The 22,355-nt window shown below is 30.8% G+C and overlaps 1 protein-coding gene across 6 annotated transcripts; it reads left to right on the top strand.

Annotated features, from left to right (window-relative positions):
* The first annotated feature begins 1,075 nt into the window (after window positions 1-1,075).
* LOC115705449 (THO complex subunit 6-like) lies at window positions 1,076-20,780 on the top strand. 6 transcript variants are annotated; one of them, XM_061105088.1, is made up of 14 exons: window positions 1,076-1,222; window positions 17,193-17,388; window positions 17,478-17,509; window positions 17,605-17,703; window positions 17,881-17,957; window positions 18,207-18,252; window positions 18,584-18,644; window positions 18,750-18,803; window positions 18,937-19,017; window positions 19,339-19,378; window positions 19,614-19,726; window positions 19,807-19,917; window positions 19,989-20,105; window positions 20,269-20,780. In XM_061105088.1, exons 2-14 carry the CDS (start codon window positions 17,194-17,196, stop codon window positions 20,359-20,361), a joined length of 1,119 nt encoding a protein of 372 aa, XP_060961071.1. In that variant the 5' UTR covers window positions 1,076-1,222; window position 17,193; the 3' UTR covers window positions 20,362-20,780. The 6 variants fall into 6 exon arrangements, with proteins under 6 accessions (XP_060961071.1, XP_060961068.1, XP_060961065.1 ...); XM_061105085.1 differs by having other exon boundaries at window positions 1,100-1,222; window positions 17,186-17,388; XM_061105082.1 differs by having other exon boundaries at window positions 1,106-1,222; window positions 17,140-17,388.
* Window positions 20,781-22,355: the final 1,575 nt, after the last annotated feature.

Below are 22,355 nucleotides of genomic sequence, written 5' to 3'. Positions count from 1 at the left end.
AAGATTTCAATTTAATAAGGGAAATTTACATGGTATACTAACTTTTGCTATTTTTTTACAAAAATACTGCCAGACGTTATTTTTTACTTTTTTACTGTATTTTTTATAAGTTTCATATTGCAGTATACTGTGTTAAGTTTTCACTAGTGTTCTACTGGTGTTTTATAGTTTTTCTACTGTTGTTTTGAGTTGTTCTGTTCTGTGTTCTACTGGTGTTTACACAATATTTTTGAAAACATTTCCGTTGGACAGTATTTTTGTAAAAGTTAACTCAAATTCCAGTATTTTTGTAAATTTCTCTTTAATAACCCTTCTCTTTGGGGTAAGTTGAAAAATACCCCTTTTATTAATCAATTAATTAAATATACCTCTAATTTTATATTTATTTGAAACATACCTTTTTTTATATGTATTGTACCCAAAATACCCTGACATAAGAGAGTCATATGGAGAGTATCTTGAAGTGACAAGGGCAAAATTGGTACAATGTTTTAAAAAAAAAAAAAGTAAAAATGATAGACTTCAATAAAAAGGTAAAAATAAAAGAGGACAATATAAAAGGGAAATTTGAATTTTTATGCTTACATTTGGTTAAAAAAAATTTTCTAAACAAATAATAACTAATATTTGTAGGATATGACAACTTTTATGGTATCCCTAAAATACCCCCATTTACATCACCCCTATATGCACCATCGGACCACCTATCGGACTACCCATCGGACCACCCATCGGGCCACCCATCAGACCACCCATCGGACCCATCGGACTAGATCTGCTACCAATTTTCTTTTTTTTTTTATGTTTTTGTACCTACAAAAGTAGGATCAGGTGACCATCGGACCACCATCGGACCCCATCGGACCCCCAATTTTTTTTTTTTATGTTTTTGCACTAAAAAAAAAGTATGGGAAATTAGAGAAGGGTATTTTTAGATTTTAGATAAAGTGATCATATATTTTCAATGGTGATATGTTTTAAGAATAAAATATTAAGTATATGTAAGTATAGAAAATCAAATTGTATAGAGTGTAATTTCCTCCTTTTCTTTCTCATCTCAAACCCTCATTCGCTCACTCCCTTATTTCTCAACTCCGAGGTCGATCCGAGGAGTTTGGGAAAAAAACCCTAAATCACTCTCTCGATCTCTCCTCTCTGCCTATTTTTCACTTAGCTTGTTCAATCTTTACTACTTCAACTACTTCTTCATTGTTATCTTCAGGTACGTAGTGTTGGAAATTATTTTACCAGGATCTTAGATCTACTCACAAGTATGTTGTTTAAACACCCTAAATATGAACTTTCTAAAACGATAAATTAAACACATATAAAGTTAAGAAAACCTTACATTGATGCAGCGGAATTAATGTCTCCTTCCACTCAGATCTCTAACCCTTGTATCCTTTCTGTAGCAGAGTATAATCAAGATGTGAGCCTGAATGTCCTTCTTCTTCAAGTTTGATCCTTCACAGTCTTCCAATCTATGATTGAGTTACTGCTTGCTGTGTGTGGGCACTTACTCTTTCACTAGGGTCGAAAAAGATGAAGGAGAAAAGAGGAGAGAGGGTTTCGGCCAAGGTATAGAAAGTGGGGAAGGCTCAATTTTTCTGAAGAGAGAAATTTCTGTCAGAAAAGGTTATTGAAAACTTGTGATTTGACTGAGCCATCACTTTCTATTTATAGGCAACTACTAGGTTTAGGTTAGGATTTATTTGGCATTAAAATAATGAAAATATTAATTTGAAAAACCTATTTAAGTGGCCGGCCATGGTGTGTTATTGGGCCTCACTTAATTTTGCAGTTTTATCAAATTTTATCTCTATTTTCTCAAAAACGCCAATTTTCCAATTCTAACCTTTTAAATGTCAAAACTAATTATTTAATAACTAAAATACATTATTAAATAATATTGTCATTTAATTTAATTATTAATTAGACATATAAAGTCCATTAATAAATAAATAAACCTAGAAACTCTTTTCTTTACAATTTCACCCCTGCTTAGTGAAAATTCATAAAATCAGACATAGTCTAACTTTAGAATTATAATTGATCAATCACGAATCAATTAATGAGTCTTACAAGCAGAATGTTCTCAACTAGAATGGGGACCATGGATCTATATGCTGAGCTTCCAATAAGTGAACCAAATTTACCAAGTAAATTCCTACTTATTAATTCTTCGTTGAATCCACTCTTAGAACTTAGAATTGCACTCTCAGACTTATATAGAGCATATTGTATGTTCCACGATATCAATATACTATCTCATTTAACCATTGTTATAATCTTATTGTGATTTAAAGATCCTCTATATAGATTATCTACATCGAGATGGGATTTCTTTACCGTTCTCACCCCTCAATGTATTTTGCCCCTTAAAACACTTAGCTACCTGTAAATGGTGTTTAGTGATCTAATAATTAGTCAGTTAAACAAGAGCTCATCCATTTACTTCTATTTGCTAAGCTCGAAGGGAATCATCACTTGACTTCTATACACCAGTAGAAGCTATAGATTCCGTATTTATGTTCAGCACTCCCACTCAATCATACTATAATGTTCCCAAAATATACGTATCACCCTGACCCAAAAGTAGGCTTAACTAATAAATCAAAGAACATGAATAGCACTCCTGAGTTGAGCCCAAGCATATCAGGATTTAGATTCTTTTAATCTTAAGATCAACTACTGATATTGACTTGGAAAGATATGTATAACGGTAAGTTTGTAATATCTTAACTTAGTTGCAATATCGGTCCAGTCCAATGTATACTCCATACATTCGAAACTAGTATACTTTACTAATGTCCTGGAAAGAACATAACACTTACTCCAAGTGTAAGTATACATCATCGCTGATTATCACATTAGTGTAAATCCAATAACACTGATGAAACAGGGACCAAAACTTTTGATTCATATGATCACAATCACATTCCACTGTGTTGACGATACTGTAATTGTGAATAAACATATGATTTGGATTTAACTGATTTTGTGTGTATGAATGTAATAAACATATTAAACCATTAGCATGTAAAATTCATGCAAACATCAATCACTTCAAATTTATTGTATTGATAACTAATCAGATTGTAAAGAGTTATATTTAGGGCATAAAACCCAACAAACTCCCACTTGCACTAATATAAAACAAACTGCGCAAATAGGTCAATCTGATGTCTTGATCTTCAGATCAAGTGTAGCATATTTGAATCCACCCAAACTTCTGGAAACTAGTTCATAAATACACTTATGAAACATCCTTTACTATATGCTTTACTCATCAAGGGATACTGAAATCTTTACTGTTTTAAAAGTACATCTGAATTAACAGAAGACATATCTCTCATATTTTAAAATATGTAATTGAGATAATACAGTGTAGACTTTTCTTCAGTGATATAACTTTCTGGTATTTTCGAATAGACCAAGTTATAGTTCTTCTCTGGTAGAGCTTGAATTATTATACAATAATTCCTCCACCCCCAAAGTAAGCACCATCTTACAGAATTTCGAAATTAGATGGTGTGATACAAAGACAACTGATACACAGTTCCTTAATATCTGACATATAGATCACTTTCATAAATCTTTCTTGAATATCTTCTAATGTTCCCTATTTGATTACATCTCAGATAGCTCCCACTCAATAGCAGATGTCTGGTTAAATAATACTTTTAACCTCTGATTGTTTGGAGAGTTACCTAGTTGTGACTTTTGTATTAGTCTGAGACTTTAAGTCAAGACTAAGTCATCAACATAGCAGACTAGTATTTGAAGTGAAAAATACATGCCAGAAATAAAGTAATCAAAATTAAGATACCATAAAATTTTATGAGGATTAAGAATTCTAAGTTCAAGTCATTTGAATGGACTGAACTAGAGTTCTTTATCTTATTCTCATAATTCTGATAAGCTATACCTATCCATGTGAATGGTTAGATTTGCTTTTCAGTAATGTTCTTAAGTACCTATCACAAGTATCAACCTAATGAAGATGGGTATAGAACTTTAAAATTCTCCCACTCAATTAAGGTAGTGTGAAACTTTAACAAAGAACTTTCAAAGGTATCAAACTTTTACTTACAATAGTAAAACGAAATGGAACATACAATCAAGATCAAGAATTTATATTGACAATAGCTGACTCATTATATTACTTCCATGTGTTGCATAGGGTATTGTGGAATAGACTTCACCCCTAAAAATATACATATAGGGTACTTGTGGATAACCTCCTCCCCTAAGTATATATAGAGATTATGATCCACCCCTAAAGGTTGTAAAGATCATGATTCTCTTAGTGTGATAGAGTTTATGTGGAGTTGAATACTATCCAGAGTTCATTAGATATAAAAGATCGTTGAACTGCATAGTTTTCTTAACTTTTCTCCACCCCTATCAGATCATAAGATCCTTTTATTAAACAAATTCTTAATAATTGTATGAGAATTAACAATTATTGATAAACATAGAAATAATTTCTAGTGTTTATATAATATAACTCTATGAAGAGTTGTAAATATTATAGAATTTGTATCAATAATAAAAACACTTACACATACAAATATACAAATATAATGTGGTAATAATTGATGAAGATAAAATTAAATGAAGCTCAATCTCATAAATTGCAATAGTGAATTTCGAAAATTAGAAACTTTATTAATAAAAAAAAATGTATTGCAACAATATGAGAGAAACAGGGATAAATATCCCTAACTAAAATTTGAAATCCAAATTGTCTTTAAACTAAAACAATTAATTCAAAAAAATTGAAAAGCTTCATCTTCATCTGGACGATTTCACCCTTGGTCCAGCTTTCTGATCCAACTCAATTGAGTTCAAGTAGCTTGGCCTATAAGAAGATTAAAACAATTAAACAAAGTTTAGTCCAGAATCATAAATCCAATTGGATAATAATTCACTAAAACTCTTAAAGTTTATAAATTGAAATACCTTGTTTCTTTGCAAGAAGTTTAGGACACTGGGGTTTCCAATGACCTTTCTCATTGCAGTAGAAACACTTTCCTTTAAGTGTAGCATCACCGGAAGGAGCAGCCTTTTTATTGGCTTTTGTTCGCTTCTTAGTGTTGTGCCACTTCCTCTTCGATTTGCGCTTTGAAGCAGAGGCAACATTTGCTTCAGGTTTTATCGTCCCATTACCATTCCCAGGATTGTGAGGTTTACTCCCTTTCTTCTTGGGTCCTCCAATCAAATTTTCATAAGTTTGAAGGTCATTGACTAATTCATGAAAGTCAATTTCCTTCTTATTCATGACATAATTTGATGTCTATGGTAGAAATGCTAGAGTCAGGCTATTCAAGATAAGGCTAACTTGAGTAGCACTGTCCATTTCAGCACCATGATCCTGGGCTTCTTGGAAATAACTGGACATGAGGAGAACATGGTCACGCACGTTTTGATGAGGTTCCATCGGTGCATTAATGTACTTCTTAGTCGCGTCAAAGCATGACTGAAGCGATGCCTTACCGAATAGCTCATTTAACTTCGTCATAACTTCAGCAGCCTTCTCGGTTTTAGAAAACCGAGTTTTGAGGGTGTCAACCATGCTAGAAAGCATAAAGTATAGAGCTTTGTCATTTGCTTTCTGCCAACGCTCATACTTTTCTTTCACAGATTGGAAGCATTGTCCCCAGGCACTTCAGGTGACGGCTCAGTTAAAACAAACAAGGCACTTTCTCCTATGAGAGCAATATTAATGTTCTCATTCCATTTATTGAAGTTAGATCCATTCAGCTTATTTTCAGTCAACAGTGATAACATGGGATTCATTTTGACAAAACAGGATACTACAAAATAATAGAAATCAACAAATAGAAATTAATAATGGTTTAGCACAAAATCAATTCAGAAATTATAAGCACATAGCAAGTAGGAATGATATGAGAAAATACTTAAAAAATTCAATCCTAAATAATTTCCAAGGTTTTCAACAAACTGATATCAGTGTCCCGTTTAGGCGAGAGTCAAAGCTACCATCCATTGAATAGAGTTGTCAGCTCATCTAAAATGTTAAACATTCTAGCAACCTTTTATTCGATCAAGATTGGAATCCAGCGTTGTCCCGTTTAGGCGAGAGTCAAGGCTATTCTATCTTATGAGCTTCTACCATTGTTTCGCAATTTGCAAGTCAAATATGGTCGCCACCATTAGGGTGATCTATACCATATAAAACACTTACAAACTACTTATCATGCGAGATTAAACGGTGCGAAATTGCTAATGAACGTTCCTCCATTAGGGAGGATTACTCACTAAAACAAACGCGGTGTAAAATCCACAATGGAGATCGAATATCTTAATAATAATAAAGTTCATTCTTTAAAATGTATTTTCTTTATTATTCTAATAAATAAATTCTCATTAAATTCGAAATTAAGAATTGAAATTCAAAAATAAGAATTTAATATAATATTTATAAAATTATACTTAGATGGTGATTGAAATAAAATTAATTATTTCCATCTTAGTAATAATCTTAAATATAAATATTAAGGAATTAATTTAAGTTGAATTAAATTAAATAATTAGCAACTTAAAAATTTCCTTTGAGAATATATTTATTGAGTTCGAAAATTTAAAGTATATATTAAATAAAATATACAATTTTCGAAAATAATAAAAATAGAAAAGAAATACTTCAAGCAAAAATATCACCTATCTAGATTTTCTTTTGACTAGTTAATTCAATTTCTAATAATATATATATATTTTAAATTCATTTATTTTATATTAATCAATTAAATAAAAAAATCATTGATTGTAGTTGGTCCAAGAATTAATTAAAATAAATAATTAATTTACAACTCAATCTATTTTTCAAAAATAAAAAAAAAAATTCGAAAATATTGCATAATTAAAATGCAAATTTCGAAATTGATTAATAAAATTAAGAAAAAATATATATTTTGAAAATTATTTAAATTTAAGTTGAAAAATTAAATTTCAACCTAAAAATAATTTTCTATTTAATTAAGTGTCATGAAAAATCAATAAATATTTAAGTATCATGATGAAAATCAACTTAGATATTTAGATTCTTCAAGTTAATTAAATGTATTAAATTCAAGAAATAATAATTAAGTGTAGAGAAGGCTTAATTATTAATTTCTATTTAATACTAGGAAAATATACTTAATTAAAATTGTACTAAAATTAATTATTTAAATAATTAATTTCACAAAGTATAATATTTTCCTATTTAAATATTAGAAATAATAAGTAGTCTAGAAATTACTATCTAGAAAATATCTTATTTGACTAAGTATCTTTTCAAAAATTTGAAAAATATCTAATTTAAGTTAGATAGAAAAAATCTAAAACTTAAATAATTTCAAATTTAGATTTAATTAAATATCAAAAATTAAGTTGTAACCACTTAATTTGAAGATATCTTTTTAAGTTAATATTCGAAAAGATATTAACCTAAAAATATCTAAAATATTCCATTTTAAGTTAATATTCGAAAAGATATTAACTTAAAAAATATCTTAAGAATCTTTAATAACTAATGCCTAGGATTTCTCAACTTGATTTAAAATTTAAATCAAATATTCAAATTTAAGTTAGATAAGAAAAATCAGTTGATACAACTAATTTATAACTTAAATAGGAATATTTAATTAAATAAGCTCCAGAAAGAATCTTAGTTAGTTAAAATTCTATATTTAATTAAATACAAGAAAAATACAAATAGTTTGTCTAGAAATAATATCTAAAACTAAAAGTATTTTTCTTAAAATTAACTTTAAAATATTAAAATGAAAAATAAATTTTCATATATTTTAAAAGTTAATTATGTTGCTAATTCAATTTTATTAGGTCAAACTAATATAATTAACCTAGTACAGTTATTTAAATCAGGCAAATGGGCCTTCACAATTGGGGTAGTTCATGTGAGGGGGTGCTGGGTTCAGTATGTCGTACCCACTTCTATGGCTCCCAACTCTCACACAAGGCCCAAAAGAAAGGAATTTAACCTTAAAATAAATAACTGTAATTAATTGAATAGGTCCAATAACTAAATGGACCTAAATAAAATCTATCATGGTGTGACATTTTATTTAGCAACAACCTATATGTATCTATATTAAAACAAAATAAACATATAGGCTCACACAGGCACACTTTGGATGGATCCTATCATGTTGCTAGGTCATACACAGATGAAAGAAGATTGTAAAATTTACCTGTTACAAATTATTAACTTGACCAAGGGAGCCATCAGATCATTAGATCTGGCAAAAAGTAACCATGGCTATTTGCAATCAAGTAATAATAGGTTTTGAAAACTTACACACAAGCTAAAACCACATACTCCTGCAACAAGGTTAGCTGGATAGTTGGAAGTAGGACTTATTTAATTTTAAATAAATAATTTCGAAAAATAAATAATTAAATAAAAATATTTTAATTTTCGAAAAAAAAAATAAAAATAAAAAATATTTTAATTTCGAAAATAAAAAAAATTTAAATTTCGAATTTAAAAAAAATATTTAAAATTAAACCTACTTTTTGAAAAATTAGGTTTCAATCAACCTAAATATCATTTCAAAATTTGCTAACTACTTTTTAAAAGTTAAATGTTATTTTAAAAATAAAAATTAAATAAAAAATTAGAAAAGATAAATGAAATATCTTATCATATTTTTAAATTTAATTTAAATAAATAAAATAACAAAATTTTAAAAGTTAGCAAAATATCTTACATCTATTTAAAATTACATGATTATAAATATCTTATTTTAAATTTAAATAAGGTCAAAATGTCTAAAAAGATTTAATTTTAAAAAAAATATATATATAAAATCTGACCTTAAATTTAAAAAAAAAAAATAAGATAAGATATAATCAAATTTAAAAATAAGATAGATTTTTAAGCAAGAAGATAGATACTAATTCTATTCAAATTCAAATTACACTAATATCTTGAATTAAATTTAAAAAATATTAAATTAATTCAAAATTATAATTAGAATTGAATTAGGAATAGTAATAGTATATATACAAAACTATACCAAAAATCGGAAGTTAATTCCATGAAAAAGCATGAAAAAACGAAGAAAAACGAAAAAATTGTGAACTGTACGGACAGTTTCGCGATTGCAGGAAAATTTCAAAGACAAAATTTACCCCCGATTTTTTCAAATCTTCAAAAATTCATAACTAATTCAAATAAAATCGAAATTGAGTTCTGTAAAAGGCTAACTTGCTTAATTTTTTCCATACTATCCAATAAAAATAATTCCAGAAACAAAATCGCAATTATTTTTCACGAAAATTTACAAACATCAATCAATCATCAAATAACACTCAATACAACATGATACCATCCAAAAACAAACAAACAATCGTTTTAAAGTCCAAATTTCATGCAAGTAAATCAATTACCATGGCTCTGAGGCCAGTTGTTGGAAATTATTTTACCAGGATCTTAGATCTACTCACAAGTATGTTGTTTAAACACCCTAAATATGAACTTTCTAAAACGATAAATTAAACACATATAAATTTAAGAAAACCTTACATTGATGCAGCGGAATTAATGTCTCCTTCCACTCAGATCTCTAACCCTTGTATCCTTTCTGTAGCAGAGTATAATCAAGATGTGAGCCCGAATGTCCTTCTTCTTCAAGTTTGATCCTTCACAGTCTTCCAATCTATGATTGAGTTACTGCTTGCTGTGTGTGGGCACTTACTCTTTCACTAGGGTCGAAAAAAATGAAGGAGAAAAGAGGAGAGAGGGTTTCGGCCAAGGTATAGAAAGTGGAGAAGGCTCAATTTTTCTGAAGAGAGAAATTTCTGTCAGAAAAGGTTATTGAAAACTTGTGATTTGACTGAGCCATCACTTTCTATTTATAGGCAACTACTAGGTTTAGGTTAGGATTTATTTGGCATTAAAATAATGAAAATATTAATTTGAAAAACCTATTTAAGTGGCCGGCCATGGTGTGTTATTGGGCCTCACTTAATTTTGCAGTTTTATCAAATTTTATCTCTATTTTCTCAAAAACGCCAATTTTCCAATTCTAACCTTTTAAATGCCAAAACTAATTATTTAATAACTAAAATACATTATTAAATAATATTGTCATTTAATTTAATTATTAATTAGACATATAAAGTCCATTAATAAATAAATAAACCTAGAAACTCTTTTCTTTACAATTTCACCTAACTTAGTGAAAATTCATAAAATCAGACATAGTCTAACTTTAGAATTATAATTGATCAATCACGAATCAATTAATGAGTCTTACAAGCAGAATGTTCTCAACTAGAATGGGGACCATGGATCTATATGCTGAGCTTCCAATAAGTGAACCAAATTTACCAAGTAAATTCCTACTTATTAATTCTTCGTTGAATCCACTCTTAGAACTTAGAATTGCACTCTCAGACTTATATAGAGCATATTGTATGTTCCACGATATCAATATACTATCTCATTTAACCATTGTTATAATCTTATTGTGATTTAAAGATCCTCTATATAGATTATCTACATCGAGATGGGATTTCTTTACCGTTCTCACCCCTCAATGTATTTTGCCCCTTAAAACACTTAGCTACCTGTAAATGGTGTTTAGTGATCTAATAATTAGTCAGTTAAACAAGAGCTCATCCATTTACTTCTATTTGCTAAGCTCGAAGGGAATCATCACTTGACTTCTATACACCAGTAGAAGCTATAGATTCCGTATTTATGTTCAGCACTCCCACTCAATCATACTATCATGTTCCCAAAATATACGTATCACCCTGACCCAAAAGTAGGCTTTACTAATAAATCAAAGAACATGAATAGCACTCCTGAGTTGAGCCCAAGCATATCAGGATTTAGATTCTTTTAATCTTAAGATCAACTACTGATATTGACTTGGAAAGATATGTATAACGGTAAGTTTGTAATATCTTAACTTAGTTGCAATATCGGTCCAGTCCAATGTATACTCCATACATTCGAAACTAGTATACTTTACTAATGTCTTGGAAAGAACATAACACTTACTCCAAGTGTAAGTATACATCATCGTTGATTATCACATTAGTGTAAATCCAATTAAACTGATGAAACAGGGACCAAAACTTTTGATTCATATGATCACAATCACATTCCACTGTGTTGACGATACTGTAATTGTGAATAAACATATGATCTGGATTTAACTGATTTTGTGTGTATGAATGTAATAAATATATTAAACCATTAGCATGTAAAATTCATGCAAACGTCAATCACTTCAAATTTATTATATTGATAACTAATCAGATTGTAAAAAGTTTTATTTAGGGCATAAAATCCAACACGTAGTGGCTTTCGTCTTTATTTTTCCTTTTCAATCAATCTGTAGTAGTTGGTAATGATTTCTCTTTCGTGATTTGTTTTAAGTTGATTCAATATGTTCATATCTAATTGATTTTTTCTCAACACAATAGTAACTCGAAAAACAATTTTCAAAAAAATTGATTTTGTACTTTAAAGTTTGTTTTTCGAGTTTGAGAAAAAAGCTCAATACACCCAAAGTTCTCACTTTCTCGTTCTCTCTACCGTAATTGTAAATACATTTGTTTTGAGAAAATTACGTACAAAGACGAAATTTTAAAATAAATATCATAATTATCGTTAATTATTTAAATATATAATAGAGTGTTAGTTTTTTAATTTATATTGGACACGTGCATACATATGCAATCTGCATATTATTCTTGTTTTTTTTTTTTTTGAAAGACAATCTGCATATTATTCCATTTTGCTTTAGATTTTAATTATATTGTTTTGCTTTTTTTTTCTCTGTCTTCTAATTATATATACCGGTTAGTTTTTTATTTTCTAACAATATATCTATTCATATATTTTTTTTTTATCTTGTATATTTTCAAGCTACAACATTTTTTATTATTATTTTAATAACAATATTCTTTTTAAAATTTTTTGGTCTTGCTATTTTTTTTTTAAAAAAAATGTTTGGATTAATTTTATTATTTTTGTTTTTTTTCTGAAAGCAATTATTTTTGTTATTTATTGTCTATCTTATAATTTGAAAAGTCTTTTCCAACTACACCAATAATTATTTGAATTTAAAAATTATATTATTGTGAGATACTAAGATGATCATTTTAACAATAGCTAAAGAGTGTTGTTGAAGATGAGGATGATTTTGATTCAGAATGTGATGAAGCACCTATTGTGTTGCCAAAAAAATTAAAGGTTAGTATATTGTTTCTATATTCCGAATAGTGTATTATTTGATTCTTGTTAATGTGGATGCACATTTATATGTTAGTTGTTTTTTTGTATACAGAGTTGTTTAGTATACTAAGTTGTTCACATTTTGTTTGTGTGTTGTTTAGAGATCTATATGTAACTTTTTTAGTGAATAGTTTGTATGTTAGTGTACTTTTTTGGGTTTTTTTGTTGTTAGTGTAGGTTGTTTAATAGTGTATTTTTTAGTAGTTTTTTTTGTTTACCGAGTTCTATAATTTACTGAGTAGTTTATTTTTTTGGTATATTTTCTTGTTATTCAAATGTTACAGTTTACTGTACAGTTTCTTAATGTATGGTATATATGTTTAGTTTTTTTTTGTTTTTAATGTGTTTATGATTTAGTAGTCTTCCTTTCTATTTACTTGTGTTTTGCTTAGTTTTTTTTTGTGGACACCAACTGTTTGGGAATTTGTTTCTGAGAGTGCCCGTAAAGAAATTTTTGGTTTACTGAGTAGTTTATTTTTTAGGTATATTTTTTTGTTATTCAAATGTTATAGTTTACTGTACAGTTTCTTAATGAATGGTATATATATATTTAGTTTTTAGATTTTTTAGTGTGTTTTTTTGTTTTTAATGTGTTTGTGATTAATTTATGATTTAGTAGTTTTTTTTTACTTTAATTTTTGTTGTTATACTATTTAGTTTACTGGTTGGTTGCTCTTTATTGATGTTATGGTGAATATTTGCTAGTGGATTTATCTATGATTAAGTATTTTTGATTTGATTAAGGTCACATTTCTCAGTAGAAAACTAGAAAGTTTAGTCAATTAATTGTTTTGTATATCTTTCTTGAGAAAAGGATTTTGTTCTACTGAGTTTAATGCATGAAGAAATGAAGAAATATAAACCAGTGTTCAATACTATAATTACTGTTGTCATCTTATTATATGGTTATGTGTATGTTTGTGTTTATATGCTTTTAGAATTAAAATTCAAGAGAAAATGAAGAGAATAGATTATTAGGATTGAAATTCCTCATCTTATGATTTTTAGGATCCCATAAAGCTGTTTTTTATATTTTTAAATGTGTATAAGGTTAAGAATTCTCTCGAACTAACATAGTAATTTTGGTTTACTTATTAGCTTCTTTTTAAATGATAGTTTTCTTGTATTACTGATGTATTACTTTTTATTTTTAAATTCATTATTTCAGTTTATAGTTTACTTGTTAGTTTCTTTTTAAATGTTTTATGTTTGTTTCTAAATTTTTTTACAGGTTTGGGATTTTTACTTGAAACCAGAGGATAGATTTTGTGGAAAAATCATATACTCGTTTGATGTGGGTGTTATTGCAGAAATCAAGGGTAGATTGACTACTAAGCAACTTACTATGTTTCAAGAATCCTGTTTTAGACATTTTCTAGATCTTGAGGAGTGCAACATGCAATCTCAAGTTATACACACTGCTTTGTGTAGGGAGGTTCATTAGGCAAATGTTAAGGAAATTTTGTTTGATTTTGGTAATTCTAGGACTCGATTTGGGTTAGGTGAATTTGTTGATCGAAGCTTTTGTCAAGCTTTAATGGTGTTTTGTTTTTGCAAGTTCGAAAGTTGCAGAGCTTCAATGGTGTTTTGAATTTTTGAAGGTTTCTTTTTGATTTTTTTTTTGTTCTCAAATGGTTTTATACGGTTTGGCAGTATGATACGCACGGGTTGATCCAATTTTTTATGGTTCAGTAGGAATTTTTTTCCTAAATTTCGGTAGGGATATACATATATATGATATTTTTGTTTTTTTCGGTAAGTGTAAGATTAATATGTTAATTTGGTATATTAGTAAAAATTGCCCCTTTTTTTTTAAAATAGTATTTTTGAAATTAATGGTAGTATAAATTATAAATGTTTATCTTTTTTGTTAGCCCAAAATAGAAAAAAAAAAAAAAAAAGCCCATTTGTAATGTTTGAGTTAGCCCAATTGTGGTTTAGCAAGAAAAACCGAAGTCATATTTATTAGACTTTCGTCCTAAGTCATAGCATAACTTTTTGGCTCTCTCTCCGTAACGCCATCTCTCTCTCTATATCGGCCTTTTTTGGCTTTCTTACCTCGTTCACTAGCTGATCCGAGATCGGAGAGGAGGAATTCTGTTTCATTCATTGGCCGGTTAAACAATTACTTCACTCATAACAGGTACTGCACTTACGTTTTTGAAGCTGCTAATGAGGATTAAGTACAGATCTGGTTGTTTGAGTTTTATCAAGTGATTCTCTCTGTTTGTACAGAGTTCCACTTCGGCATTCTACATGGATATGTTTTAGCTATTTTCCAATTCTCTCTTTTTTTTTTTCTTCTTTTTAATAATAGTTAGGTTTTTCATAATTGGTTTGTTATGTTTAGCTCTAAGACTTAAAAGTGTGTACATTATTACCTTTTGAAACGTTATGATAGGAGTATGTGTTGATAATCATACTATTTTGTTCTAATCTGGATGGTTCCGAGATTCTGTTATCAATCTTTTTGCATTTGAAACGTAAGGGCGAAGAAGCTTTCATAATTTCTGATTTTGGTGCAATAAAAAACATTCTGTTTCTTTTATGTGAATCCCATATGTATGGTATTTGTTCCTACATGTCTTTTATTTCAGTACCGTGTTAAGTTGGGATAATTCTATATCTTGGTGTTGATGAAGTGTTTGGTGCCATGGAGAAACTTCTCTTTAAATTAAATTTTAATTATGGTGTTTCTAGGCAATTTTCGAATGCTAATTATTTTAGCATCTCCTACGGACAAATAAGTTGCCTGTAGTTTCAAATTTTATCCGGTAATTTAATAGAAGGAAAATAGGCTATGTTTCATTGAATAGGTATCAACTAATAACCTGTTTAGAGAAGTTTTGAACCAAATTGGACAATAATTTATTGAATAGCTACCAACTAATAACCTGTTTAGAGTTGTGAACAATTAAGGCTTATTCATTTGCATCTCTTCAGCATTTGTTGTTAGCATTTGACATGTTTCTGAAAAAGCGAACAATTTTTTTGAAAGCATTCAGTTAAGCCACAAGAAATTCTGTTAGGCATTATTATATTAGTCAGACTCTCTGATTAGTTAAGTCTACATAAGTCTTTTAGGTTCGTGATTTCTGGGTAATTACTTAAGTTGCAGAGAGGCATCTTATAGGCTTCTTAGCTCTCTAAACTCACAGATATTACAAACTTTTTACTCTTTTTGTCTTGTTCCTTCTGTCAGCTTTTCTAGTAAGCTTTTCTTGATTGAGGTTTCGTTTAGCAGAGGCAACAACAATAATACTGGTGTTGCCAAAACAACGTTGGTGCTCTTGTTGAGCGACCATAGAGAAAACTTTAGACAATGACAGAAAAGGATCAAAGAGAATAATCTGATCCCAAATGCCCCAGTAAGATTCATTGAGACCAATCAAGAATTGAAGAATCTAGTCTTTGATGTAGTAATTAACTTTTTGCATAACACCAGAAGTGCAGCCACAAGTGCAAGGAGTGTTTGGTTGATACTCATTGAGTTCATCCTAGAGGGCTTGTAACTGGGTAAAATAGGTAGTGACCGAGTTATCACCTTGTTTATTATTGTTAACAAAGGTCTTAAGTTGGAGAATACGAGGGTCATTACTCTGGTAGGGGGACCAAACAGGGGCAAAACTGCCTCGTCGAGGCAAAATCACAAGACCCATAATCTGTGTAACACATTTAAATAGAGTCAATATAATGCTTAATGTTATTTAGTGAATTGCTATGTACCTTGTCATTACGGGCTCGCCATATCGTATCCACTCCTCTTATCTTCAGGTTCCAAAGAAAAGTTACCCAATCCCGAACCCAAGCTCCCGAGTCTAGAATTGGCATGATACCCCATGGGGAAGACCTCCATAGGTGGTAAGCAAAATTATAGTAGAGGAAAATGTATTCCATAGATTCCTCACCCTCCCCACAAATTGGGCAAGTGACCTTCTCAATGTGCATTCTCTTAGCGAGGAGAGCACGAACAGGTAGAGCATTTGAAAGGATGTTCCACCAAAGAATCTTATGACGCTCCAAGACTTTCGAGTTCCAAAGTTTATTCTACAAGGCAGGAGTAACATTGCACAACGGAGCACGATCAAGAGATTGGACTAGGTAGGCAGATTTAGATGAAAACAAACCACTCGGCTCCTTAGTCCAAACCCATCGATCACTACCTTTGTCCACTAGGCTTTTCCCATAGAGGAAGTGGAGCCTAGGTATGTAGTCTCCTTTATCAAGGAGTAAATCTGCTACTTTCTCCAAATTCTCAAGCCTAGTAGAGGAAGGCTTAGGGTAGTAATCTTGGTCATTGAAAATCCACGGGTCATTCCAAATATTTGTCCATTTCACATCCATTATAACTTTGCAAGCACCTTTCTTAAGGATAGATATCGATCGCACCACATTCTTTGAGAACCAAGAATTTGAATTTTTAGAGGAACACTCCAAGAACGATTTACCTCTCAAGTACTTAGCTTTAAAAACCTTACAAAATAACATAGCGGTTGATCCTCAGTCATTAATAAGCGTTCAACCCCATTTGGCTAGCAAGACTTGATTCAATTTTATAGTCTTTCTAAATCCAAGACCACCCCGAGATTTAAGCAGGCATAAATGATCCCAAACCTTTAAATAATTTCCATGATTATTCTCTTCACAACCCCACCAAATATATCCCTAGCCATACCATCAATTTTAGTGGCAATCCCACCATACCATCACAACCCCACCATAAATTTCACGGTTTAATTAGGCTTTCATAATTTTTATTTTTTACACAGACGGATTTTGGTATTTCATCAAAGTCACGACTTACGTCTTGTCGTTTTAGGCCAATTTTATATCTTTTTAGTTAGTTTTGGTGGCAGAATTTCAATCGAAGCAGATAGCTAAACAGTACTACTACCTCTTCAGATTCCAGAATGTGCGGCGATGTCACCAATTGGGACGAAGAGACTTACAGGGAAACCATATTGAAGGATAGGGAGATTCAAACTCGAACCGTTTTCAGAACTGCTTGGGCTCCCTCCCAAAACCCTAATCCGGACTCCATCGTCGTCGCCTCCAGTGACGGATCACTCGGTTCTTACTCCATTTCTTCAATTATCTCTGACCTTGTACGTTCATCCTTTTCTCTATCTAACTATAATCCTTAACCTCTCGAAATGGCGATTTTCTTCTTATAAATAATATCTGACCATTGCAGCCACTGGGACTAGGGAACGCCAAAGCTCCACAGTATGTATGGCGAGTTGATTAAATTTTTTTTTTTTTTGAGAAAATTATGTTGAATTGAGCTGAGTATGGTGTTATGTTGCTTGGTTTTGATGTAGCTATTTTGAGGCTGAACCTGAGTGTTTCCTTCAAGGGCATGAAGGACCTTTATACGATGTGAAATTCTATGGTGATGGTGAAGATGCTCTGTTGCTAAGGTGATGGTTCAATTATACATTTTGAGTTTTGTATTTATTTTGTAAAGAGATGATGCTTGTTAATGGCACTACGCGCATTGTTTCATGTTTGAATTTCAAACCCAAGTTTTGTTTCAAGAGCTAAACATTTGCTTAAGAAAAATCTGAAGTCATTTTTTTTTCTTTAAAAAAATGCAGTTGCGGTGATGATGGTCGTATTCGAGGATGGAGGTGGAAGGATTGTACAGAATCTGACGTTCCTATTCCTTTGCAAGGTATTGAATGTGACTTTCTGCAACCAACTCTTGTGCAAGCATTCCTTTTGAATTTTGTTACTACTTGTCTGATATAGATATAGTATAGCCCTATGTAGTTTTTTGTTTTTTTTTTAGCAGTGTAGCTTGGTATTTCTACATTACATAATTTGATAACTGATATCGTTAACAACCTTGTTTTTATTAGAATTTTGTAAAATCTCACTTCTTCTTTTTCTTCTTCTTGTTCTTTCATTATTATGCTTTCAGGAAAGCACATGAGACCAGTTCTTGACTTGGTGAATCCTCAACACAAGTGAGTTATTTAAAATGATAAATCATTTAACTACAGTGTTGTTCATATACTAGAGTATGAAGGGAGTCTAGTTGCAGGATCTGTCATATGTAGTCTTGTTACCGCCTGTAGATAATATGTAAAGTAAAATCATTGAACCTTGTTGATATGCTGGAAATTTATTTACTGAAACAATGATTTGATGTTTCGATTTTCTTATCAGAATTGAGGTTTTTTTAATATTTTTATGATGCTTCTTTTTTGTATGTTCTTATTAAGACATTCTACATTTTGATTTGGTTTTTCCTAATTACTGTTTTCTCATTTTCATCTCATGTATTGTGCTTTGTAGAGGTCCTTGGGGAGCTTTATCTCCAGTCCCTGAGAACAATGCTATTGCTGTTAATACTCTGGTGTGTGCTCTTTCAGCATTTCAATTCTTCGTGTCTTCTCATCTCTCCTTTCAGAATGATGGTGCAATGCAATGATTATATTTCTAACCAAAACTTCTTTTTCAGAGTGGGTCCATATATGCAGCTGCAGGAGATTCTTGTGCTTATTGTTGGGATGTGGTATGTATTTGTTGTGGGGAACGTACTATTCATGTTATGACTTTTCCAGGCAGACATATACATTACTTTTATTTTTATTGCTTTGATTTTCTATCTGCACTAATCCTGTATGACTTGTGTTCAAAAATTGTAGGAGACTGGTCAAGTGAAAATGGTTTATAAGGGGCACTCAGACTACTTGCATAGCATAATTGCTAGAAACTCTACTAATCAGGTGCAGATGTCTTTCTTAGTTTTTCTTAGACTTTCATGAGAGCTTCGTCTACTAGGCTAACCTGTAATAAATTTTCTTCTTACCTTGCTCTCATCAACACAAATTGCTTCGGAGAAACATGTTTCATCAACAGAAGTACGAATTTCTTGAATTAGGATAATAAGGAGGGTGGGGTGGGGTGGGGTGGGGTGGGGGAGTAGCTGTCATTTGACATCTTTAAAATTTAATCACAGTGATAACTCTAAAAGCGGAGTGCCTTGATATAGAGATCATGCATTACTTTCCTGAATTTTGTTTATTCTCATTTTTCTTAATATTCAGATTATAACTGGTTCAGAGGATGGCACGGCACGAATATGGGGTAAAAATCTAGCCTTTTGGTTTTGAAGTATTCAGAGCAGAAGCTTCTGCACCAAATATATATATATATATATATATTCCTTTTCTTTGTTTTGATTTCCTTGTCTTTTTTCTTATGTGGTTTATTGGTTTCTGTACTTTGTAATGTATAAGTATGTCAATTTGTTTTCCTCCAATTAGCTTTAAGTAGTACTGAACTATCTTTTTATAAGAGGAAGTAATGCGGTGTAACTTAGATTGCAGAAGTGGAAAGTGTATTCAAGTGATTGAACCAGGAAAGGAAATGAAGCTGAAAGGATATTCCTCGTATGTCGGTTGCATTAGTCTTGATGCAAGTGAAAGCTGGTTGGTTAGTATGAATTTATTATAGTAGTATTCTTTTTCTTTTCTTTATTTTGGTATTTCTTACTTCATAGTAAACATTTGTAGGCTTGTGGGAGTGGTCGGAGTTTATCGATATGGAACCTTCCTGCTTCTGAATGTATTTCGAAGATTTCAACTTCTGCATCTGTGCAGGATGTGGTTTTTGACGAAAATCAAGTGAGTGGCTTTTCTTTTTATTCTCAACGGTTATGGAGTGAAGCTTTTAACATCTTTTTGGTCCATATCAGATACTAGCAGTTGGGGCAGAACCCCTGCTCAACCGGTTCAATATAAATGGGGAGATTCTTTCACAAATACAATGCGCTCCTCAGTCAGCCTTCTCTGTCTCTTTACATCCATCTGGGGTATGATTTCTCTCTCTCTCTCTCTCTCTCTCTCTCTCTCTCTCTCTCTCTCTCTCTCTCTCTCTCTCTCTCTCTCTCTCTCTCTCTCTCTCTCTCTCTCTCAAGTGACTCAGGCTTACCCATGCCCATGCTTCTCATTTCATTGAGCCGCTGTTTGGTTCAGGTTACAGCCGTTGGTGGTTATGGAGGTCTTGTTGATGTCGTCTCACAATTTGGAAGCCACTCATGCACATTTCGCTGCCAATTTGAATATTAAGAATTCTACTGCAGTTTCAACCTGTGTGAATGTGAACATGTTGCTGAAATTGTAAGTTGTTTTTGAATTGAAACAAGCCTCAGGAGTCAGCTAGTAGACATCTTCTTTTCCCTGCACAGAATAGATTAAGGTTGCTTGTTGGATGCTTCACTGTGTTACCGGCATAGAATTTTTCAGCACCTCTAATAGTGACATTGTTTTACTGCAAAAAAATTACCAACTTGTAGTTTGCTAATTTTGGCAATACCATCTTGTAATAATTAGGTCTTTCGATTATTTGTATTTTTTTTTCATATTGCAATACTTAAGTCTAAAGTCTGAATATTGAAAATATTTAAAATGAAATTACACTCGCACCACGTGAATATTTATTTTTTTGAAGAAAACATTCTTTTTAGGCATGTTGATGTCTTGCAAAATGATTACCGATTGAGATTTGAGAGTCAATACTTAATTGCAGTGATATGATACTCTAGGTGGTTTTAGTCTTTTAGTATTTTTCTTAAAAGAAATGATTGAACAAATAACCAATTGTCTTTCTGTTGGTCGCAAATATTTTTCTCGAATGAATGATAATTAGGAATGTCAATTTGGGCCATTTTCGCGGGCCGGGTCGGGCCCCTGGCCCGAATTATTCGGGCTCTTATCGGGCTTCTGGCCCGGCTCGACCCGGTTTCAAATATTAAAAAAAAATCTAAATCCCTAAAAAACAATCCCAATTTCTAATTTCTTCTCAGTTCTCGACTTCTCTCTCGTTTCCTCTTTTTCTCTCTCCGACGATGACAGAACAGTCTTCACTTCGATATCATCTCTGTCGAGCTGGTCCTCTCGTCTCTACCCTCTCTCCACAAAGTAATACTCACTTCGATCTCTTATCTACTCAATCTCTACTCTCTGATGCAATCCCTAGAAAAGCTTCTTCTTCTCTTTTTTAGGTAAACTTACATAATCTCTACACTTTCAATGCTCAATCTCTACTCTCTAATACAATCCCCAGAAAAGCTACTCAATTTCTTTTTGAACCATCTTTGTTTTTCCTGAAGCATACACGAACTAGCCTACATTTATATCCTAGAGACATGTAATTTGACCTGAACTATAATCCCAACTGATAAAAATGACACCGGTGAAACAAACCTTAAAATATACTTGTATGTAAATTACCTCTCATAATATGATTAACCTGTCTCATTGAAAACATGCCTTGACTATTTTTTGTAGTGGGAATTTAATGATATTTTATTTGTCCAGAATGAATTATGTAAAAAGATGGTACTACTGTTGGGTTTTATGCCCCAAATAAAACTTCATTTCAATGTAATCCATTTTATTCAATATCAATAAAGAAAAAGAAGTATTTTTCATTCATTTGTATGTTTTGGTTCATGTTATCAATTGCTTGTCTATTTGATTTATAAATTCATCTGAAACCCTTTTCACATACTTGATCCTGTTTATTGTGTTGTCAACACAGTGGAAAGTAAACATGACTATGTGAATAAAGATTGGGATTTTTTCATTAGTGTACAACAAAAACAATTATATTACAAAAAATGTGCGAATATATTTTTTTCATTTTCTTCGATTTTTCATGCTATTTCATGGAATTAACTTCCGATTTTTTGTGTAGTTTTGTATTTTGATTTTTACTTTTCAATTTTCAAATCTAATATCAGAAATAAATTAATTTGAATTTTTTAAAATTAATCTTAGATATTAGTGTAATTTGAATTTGAAAACAAGTAAAAATCTATCTTTTTGCTTGATTTTATATCTTATTTTTAAATTTGATTATTTTGTCTTATTTTTAAATTTAAAGGTCAGTTATTAAATATTTTTTTAAAATTAATTTTTTTTTAAATTATTTGACCTTATTTAAATTTAAAATAAGATTACTATAATCACGTAATTTTAAATAGAAGTAAGATATTTTGCTAACTTTTAAATTTTGTTATTTTTTATTTAAATTAAATTATAAAATCTGAAAAAGATAT

This window comes from Cannabis sativa, chromosome 1, assembly GCF_029168945.1.
Source record: "Cannabis sativa cultivar Pink pepper isolate KNU-18-1 chromosome 1, ASM2916894v1, whole genome shotgun sequence".
Classification (NCBI taxonomy): domain Eukaryota; kingdom Viridiplantae; phylum Streptophyta; class Magnoliopsida; order Rosales; family Cannabaceae; genus Cannabis; species Cannabis sativa.
Note: the sequence above shows the minus strand (reverse complement) of the source record. Positions and strands in the feature narration are given on the sequence as shown.